The sequence below is a fragment of the Diaphorina citri genome, unplaced genomic scaffold (genome assembly GCF_000475195.1).
Source record: "Diaphorina citri unplaced genomic scaffold, Diaci psyllid genome assembly version 1.1 scaffold10704, whole genome shotgun sequence".
NCBI lineage: Eukaryota > Metazoa > Arthropoda > Insecta > Hemiptera > Psyllidae > Diaphorina > Diaphorina citri.
This window is the reverse complement of record NW_007388078.1, coordinates 3,104-11,027: the sequence shown is the minus strand read 5'-3', so window position 1 is coordinate 11,027 and position 7,924 is coordinate 3,104. Positions and strand designations below refer to the sequence as shown.

Sequence of the window (7,924 nt, the reverse complement as noted above, 5' to 3'; positions counted from 1 at the left end):
AGGTACATAGGTACTGATTTTCTCTAATCACTACGGGCTAAAAAATTCCCGGAGGGACGGACCCTGCTTGTTTCTTTTCGTAATCGTAAGTCTGTGTACTTGCACAATTCGTGTTTTGATTCAAGTTAGCCAAGTCTCAGCTGAAACTGACGGTCGGTCATTTCAAAGCTTAAATGAAAGGACGTTTTGACCGACCGAGTGAGAGAGGAGAGGACTCATCTATTAACAATTTGTACATGATAATGAGTCTTTAATTAGGTTTCATTGTTGGTCCATATGTGGCGTGGAGATAGCGGAATAACAATAGGCTTGGGTTTATCTCGACTTGATTTAATTTCGCCGGTGACTAAGTGACCTTTCAGCTTCCTAAGTAGAAAAACATACCATTCAGCGGCACACGAGAGTCGATTTATAACCCCATTTTATGCGAGTACATGGAAGACCTAGATAGCTCTAATTTTCTAAAAGCCCTGTGGGTGAACTCCTTTGTACTGAATCTGCTGCAAACAATGGACCATCGGGCTGTTTACCATTTCTCAAACGTACCAAATTACCAATGTTGTTCGTAAATTTCTTGTGGTTTATATTCTTATTAGGGCTGTTTACCATTTCTCAAACGTACCAAATTACCAATGTTGTTCGTAAATTTCTTGTGGTTTATATTCTTATTATTGTTTCTGTTTGTTTCTGTTTCAGTTCAATTTCGTAGGAAGGATATTGGGACCAAGAGGGATGACAGCCAAACAGTTAGAATTAGAAACAGGGTGTAAAATAATGGTCAGAGGAAAAGGATCAATGCGGGATAAGAAAAAAGTAAGTATTTTTCATTTCTTCCGTGGCCCTGATTTAAATGCCTTCCATGGGGCGATGGAAAGGTTCCTTGCGATAAGCCTCTACAGTTTCCATTTCGAATAGGATAGTTCTCAGAAGTCACACTGCTCACATTATGGTGTGTCAAAATTTTCAATCTCGGTCGTTGTAGGTTGTAGTTGTTGAGTAGCGGTCACCGAATACTAAACTTTAGTGACCCGTCAACCTGTGCTTCACATATCAACCTACAAGATTGATGATAACTTGAAAGTTATCCAAATTTTTGTTTAAATTTGCCAAAATGCTCCATCTTTCTAGTTTCGTAAATCTTCGTGTTAAATTTTTGGTTGTCACATTTGTTTTTGTGGCGTAAATTTGCCAAAATGCTCCATCTTTCTAGTTTCGTAAATCTTCGTGTTAAATTTTTGGTTGTCACATTTGTTTTTGTGGCGTTTTTTCTTGCAAAGACACCAGGTTTTTCTACCCATCACCCCGCTCTCACCCTGTCTGTTACACATTGTTGCTGTCTTGGTGACTGGCATCTCACTGGTCATAATCTGGCTAGCATCACACTGGTCATAGCTAATATGTCACCGCCACAGAGCCACTTTGATAGGGACTTATGATTCTGACCTATCACAATGTCCCGCTACATCACTTGTACATTAGAAGTGTTCATATCGGAGTGTAGGTGGACAGCTGGACAGGGGACATTGGCGTGATAAACTTTGGTACTCCCCGTGATGAATTGAAAGCAATGAGGTGGACACTGATCAGTGGCGGAGATACTTTCGTGGGGCCTTCCGCAAAGCTTTTAGGGCCCTCCTGAAGGATTTGCCTAGGGCCCCCCTTAAGGATTTGCCTAGGGGACCCTCTATGGCTCAATATAGTTTGAGATGTTATATTATAGGCAGGTAGTTATTGATTTTTAGACGTTATTACATTTAGGGATACCCAGGTCCCATGGCGTAGTGGTCACTGCGCTCGCCTTGCACGCGGGAGACCCGGGTTCGATTCCCGGCGGGGTCGAGAAATTTGTATCATGCAAATGATTGATTCCGTGACTGGCTGTTGCGGGGTCCACTCAGCCTCGTGAGGAAAATGAGTACCTATGACATATAAATGTGCATAGCGACCGTTGCCAGCATTATAGGTAAACGTTTGGATTTTAGGATTATGGAGATATTGGGATAAATCCTACAATGCTGCAGTGAGCACCAAAGTTGTGACATAATAACACAAAGAAACTGCATTTACATTTAGGGGTACCCATACCAGCTGTACAGCTAGTACTGGTCCTAAGGGGCCCCCTAAATGTAATAATGTAATAAGAATGACGATTAGGAGATAAGGTTGAGGTAGACTTGAGAGAAAAGAGATGGAGAAGGGAGGAGGCATTACATAGGAGGTATGGAGGGGTAGGATAAAGGATGGTAACGCCGACCCCAAATAAGATTGGGCAAAGGTGCAGTAAAAGACGAAGACATTTAGGGGGGGGGAGCCTTCGGGGGGGTCCATCTACGCCACTGATGCTGGCCAACTCTCCAGACCGGAGGTTGGTGCTGAAGTTATCTCCTTGTATCAAGATTGGTGCTAAGTTATATCCCTGGTGTATACCTAAGGTTTATTAAGAGTACCGCCAGAACCATGACACAAGATGAATGAGATAACAGCATCAGATTTGCGTGACAAAACGCTTTTGATGGACGGTGAAAAATGATCGTACAATTTTCGACTTGGTTATTGAGATTAATGACATAAATTTCCTATAACGGCATATAAATGGGCTTCATGAAGGTAAACCAGAGGATTTCCCTGTAATCCATTTCTTTACTGGTGACACATGCCTCTAGCCTTTGTCCCTACCCTGTTTCTGTTGGTTTTCTATTGTACATTTTACTAACCTTTATAGGTATTTCAGGTAGATACTTTATTAATTTTATTGTTTTCTCTTCCCTGTGCTTCTTGGAATGATGCCATTCAAGACCAAAGTCTAGTAAGTTTTTTTGGTGCACTAAATAAAAATCTGGCTTTATTTACCCCAACCATTGTTTTTCAAAAGTCAAGGGGCCTTCAAATTGTTTTGCAAAGTTCTTCCACAAGCTTAAAATAGAAGAGGGACGAAGAATACTGAGCTTTTTATGACCTCATGTCAAAGCCACTTTTTCCTGATTTAAATCAACATTCAAGAGCAGATTTCATGCCTGATCAAAAGTCGATTGTTTTTTGGCCCTCAAATAGATAATCCAATCCCTGAATTGAAATTTCGGGGCTGGATTTTCATTTCGGGATCGGGATTGTGATTTTCCAATCCCGGGATTGGCTATTTCTACTCCCGGGATCCCAAAATTAAAATCCAATCCCCGGATTGGATTTCCCACCCTCAACCAATTAACGTGGGATCCATCATTTATTTGCTTTTTTAATGAAAAATTCATTGTTTCTTCTTTCCCGTTTCATTTTTCCAGGAAGAGGCCAACCGAGGTAAACCAAACTGGGAACACCTGAGCGAAGAGCTTCACGTACTCATTTCAGTAGAAGATACTGAGAACCGAGCAGAACTGAAGCTAGCCCGTGCCGTAGAAGAAGTCCAGAAATTACTTGTACCTGTAAGTCTTAAAAAATATACCCGACTAGAAATACTCACTGTTATGCACCTAGATGCTTTATTTCTCAAGGGTGATCGTAACACCTGAAGAAGTCAACAAAATCAGTATTTAAAGAACCCTGGCTTTCGTAAGAAGTCTAGGGCTCTTCTAGATAACTAAAGAGAATGTTGCCAGCCTAGATAGCTTGTTTGGTAGCGCGTCTGTCTTGTGAGCGCTAGGCAGCGGGTTTGATTTCCCCCGGGGCGTATTTTATCCTGAACGTGAACGGATAAAATATATATAAAAAAAAGTCGATGAGATCCAATTCAAACAGACCCGATTTATTCTAATATCTAATTTCTACTTAAAATGTTGTTATTGTTTCATATTTTATCGACATTGAAACTTGATTTATTGAAATGAAAATGATAACGAGTTTCATTTTGGGGTAGATGGGTTGGTTTTATGGAACAACAGACATGTTTCGCCCAATGGACATCATCAGTGTATAAAATATCATTTTCATTTCAATATTTCATGGAACTTGACAATGTTACTGAGTCCTCCATGAAGATATTGAACGTTGAGTTTTCATCTGTTAATCCACAGCAAGCAGAAGGCGAAGATGAGCTGAAGAAAAGACAACTCATGGAGCTTGCCATCATCAATGGCACCTACCGGGACAACAACGCCAAAGTATTAGCAGCAGCAGGTGAGAAGACAAATCTCCAGGATTTCTATTCCTATAGAAAGCAAAAAAAGACCTTGTTTATTATTATTAATCCCGTATTTTTACTTTCTTAACATTACAATTTGAGCAATGGAAAATGTGTCAGGATGCTCGACTATTGGCAAAAAATTGGCACTCATATATATTTTTGACTTCAAACCCCTGCGGCATTTATGAGTTATTTCATTTGAAAAAAAAGCTGTCTAAAGTACTCTTTCTTTAAGTGTATTCGTTTCGATTTCATTCAGGCTCTGTGAAGTACTGGAGTAGTTATTAAAATACTGTGATCATGAAATTTCTCCAGTCCATTATTTCTAAATGTTGTTTCCCTTCTCCTCGTTTCGTTTCAGCGGGCCTGTGACGAGGAGAATGGCGGCGGATGGCGCGTCGCAGCCCGCGCAGGAAACCCCAACGCCTCCTCTTCCCCAGGCATGCCCGCATGGCCACGCAGCTGCGCACGCACCACAGCCACCCCTCTGGCGCGCCACTCATACTCAGCCCCGCGTATCAGCTTGCCATTAACCTACCTCAGCCGACGTCTCTGTAGCTGAAACGGCTCACGGACGGGACAATCAGTCGAACCCGGCGGACGGCGCATCAGCTCATCCTACACCCGCGTACGCTGACTATGCCAACATCGCTGCGCTCCAATCAGGGATTCTCACCTACTGACAGATTACGCCAAGCGCGGGACCATTCCGGTGGGTTATAATGTTCGTTAAACTCGCCTCGTTACTATCCTTGGGAATGGGCATTTTCCACCAATGTGTTTTCAGTCCTAGGAGCTTGTTAAGCTAACAGCCTGTTAAGTTCCAGTTGATTTGAATAGCGCTTTAACATGTGCTGTTAAGCTCCACCAGGCTGTTAGTGGCCTAAAGAAGAAGCTATGGTGAAGACCATTAGTAATTCTTCCTTGTTTTGGTTTGGTTCAAAATTATAAATGGGGAACTTTCGTTAATTAGGTTCGTCATTATGCCACCCAAAACACGAATATTCTCTGTCAATACTGGTAAACATATCGATAAGGTGCACCGAGACCTTCGTTGAGAATTTTTTCATAGGAAAGATATTGTCATTAATGATTAAATATGCCCAGGGTAAACATGAATGAAATTGCCCGATTTATGATTTCGCTCTAGGCATTTCCTTGATTTCAGCATTCCATGGAAGATTTGCACTGTGGAACTTGTGCATAGAGTGAGATTGCTATTGGCAGTTTCCAGCGTTTCCACTAATAACTTATCGTTGCTGACATATTCATTGTAAATTCTGTGTGTTGTTTGCTTTAGCCGAATCTATCAGTGAGTTTAGAGCGTTAGACAACTAGAATTAATATCTGTTATCCCTTTGAAACTTTTCTATTTTGAAAGCTTCCAAGCATGTACTGTAGCGATTCGTGTGGATCATTGATTTAAATCTCTTATTCTACTTTCCTTTACTTAACTGCTCTAATATCTAGCTGAACTTATTTCCTTCATGTGTGTGGTGAACTAGGTTTGAATTTTGGTGCTTTCTGTTATAGTCACTAGGATGCTGGCTTTCCCTTCTCCCGTTCTATAAGATGAAGCTGTGATTTTGTTTTTCTTTGGGTGTTTCGATATTCTGTGCAGTGCTGTCTTTCTGTTCGTAAACACATTTTATTTGCTCTATTTTAAAACTTATTTATGTGTGCACTTTGTCGTGTTGGGTTTTTTAGATTTAGTAACACGTCCGACTAAACGACTCTAAAATCCGGGCTCCTACTTTTAGATCGTCTATCTACTTTATGTATCGTATGCTGAGGTGAACATAGGATCAGACAATAGTGGGAGGTGTTCCGGAGATAGCTGAGATTTCATTTGAACTTGTAAATTATGATGGTGTATTCAGTCACACTACTTGTCAACCTGGCCGCATTGATACACAACATTTCTCGTGCTCTCATATAGAACAGCGGTGGAAGGACGGAGGCTAACTAGGACCATGAGTGTATTAGGATTGATAGTCAGAATCGTTGTGCTCTTTTTAAAGCAACTCTTGTACTAACCATCTCCCGGTTAGGACAAGCAAATCAAGAGGTTATGGAACTCGATTTCATCTGTGAAAGATGGAGATTTTCTTCAACTTAACTGCACATTTCTTTTCTAATCAATTCTATTTTCACTTGAACTATCAAAATGCTTTAAGAATGGTACTGAAATAAATATTAACACTCACTAGTCTGTCAGGATTGGAAGTTTTTATCAGTTCGCTATAACCTCTTATCTGGAATTTTCTTGATTATTATGTACCAAATGTATACTAAACTACCATACTACTTAAATTACTTAACGTTTTCTTCGTATGAATTATATTATATGTTTTATTTTATCTTGTTATCTTGCTTAGCTTTGGTGTATTTTTTTATCAATCCTAGTTGTTTGTTCCATCGCAGTGAGGGGTTTTTTTTTTATTTTATACTCTCGCAGATTATAAAAAACTATTATTCGATGTGTTCGTCTGGTCGTGAATTTTCGTCTATTATTGTGTACGTCGTAGGTTACACTGTACACTGAACAGATAGATCAAAAATCAATCTCCATATGCAACACATAAAGACACCAGCACTTAATTACACACGGCCATGTAGAAGGACGGTACATATGAAATCGAAATTACATAAAATCGGCTATGTCGCTACTGTCACGCCAGTCAGGCCGAGGATAGAAAATAAATATCCCTCACCTTTGTGTTTACAGCACAAAACCATAGTTTAATTAAATTTCTTTTCGTTAATTAAATTTCTATTTTCTAAAACATTCAACAAAGCGTGAGCGTACCGTTTTGTGACCCGACGTTACCTGGCAGCGGCAATGATTAAATTTAATGTTGGCTTTTGGCGGTTATTCGCATATGTCAACGCGGTTGGCACGTGCTAGAATTGGTACTTGTCACAGCCACAGCTATAGGAACGTGTAAACTGTAGATGTAATGATTAAAAGTATCAGATATCGAGAATTGCAAGAGCTCTATACAACATAGGTACTGACTGTCTTGTGTGAATGTGTGTATGTACATGTGTGTGTCTATCTATGCGAGTAGCTGGACACCAACAATAAACCTAATCAAAGAGGGCATACCCATGAAGTATCTGCACAAAACCAGATGATTCTGGAACAGCGTAGCATTTTAAACTGGGCGTACTGTTACTAAACGGAACGATATCATATTCCATTAGATTTCTTCTTTAAGCACACTAACGACTGGTAAACAGTCTCTAGGTTTTTTGATGAGAAACTTTTAAAAATATTAACTCTCTATACCCCGCGGGATTTTTATTAATACATATTTAATTGTTTAATTATAGTTTTTGTGTTTTCTGTAAAAGTAATTTTGTATAAGCTTTATTGCTACAAAGTAGTCTCATTATTTTCGTTCAGTTTTTGTTGTACAGATTATACAGTATCGAGTCCCAGGATGTCAGATCTGGGAAGTCGGGGTTGAACAAGATTTAGGAGTTTCTTTCTTTCTATAGTTGTCTAAGTTTAGGTTTTACCTTAATTTTAGTTGGTTGGTTCATATTGTGCTTTGAATAACTTCAACGATTTGTATTATTTATTATTATTTACCTTATCTCTCACTTCCATTTAAACTTCCTTTTAATCAAACATTTCGTGCGGTTCAATGGAATTCAGTAAAACTTAACTTTTTTATATTCTTCCTTATACGAGGTTTCAATGATACTACGAGTTATAGTTAAGAAGATTGAACTTTTATCCCTTCTGCTATAGATAGTCATAACTTTGTATACAATGTGGTCGGACTACTTTTATACCCT

General features: G+C 39.5%; 1 protein-coding gene across 1 annotated transcript in view; it reads left to right on the top strand.

Moving 5' to 3' along the window:
* Positions 1 to 677: 677 nt before the first annotated feature.
* The window catches only part of LOC103522728 (protein quaking-like), a gene marked incomplete at its 3' end in the record, with an annotated part of 10,094 nt that continues 2,847 nt past the window's right edge, over positions 678 to 7,924 (top strand). The window contains exons 1-4 of the mRNA XM_026832724.1: positions 678 to 813; positions 3,279 to 3,419; positions 4,008 to 4,150; positions 4,479 to 4,632. Of these exons, the coding sequence (XP_026688525.1) occupies positions 733 to 813; positions 3,279 to 3,419; positions 4,008 to 4,150; positions 4,479 to 4,632 (519 nt within the window). The remainder of the gene's footprint in view (positions 814 to 3,278; positions 3,420 to 4,007; positions 4,151 to 4,478; positions 4,633 to 7,924) is intronic.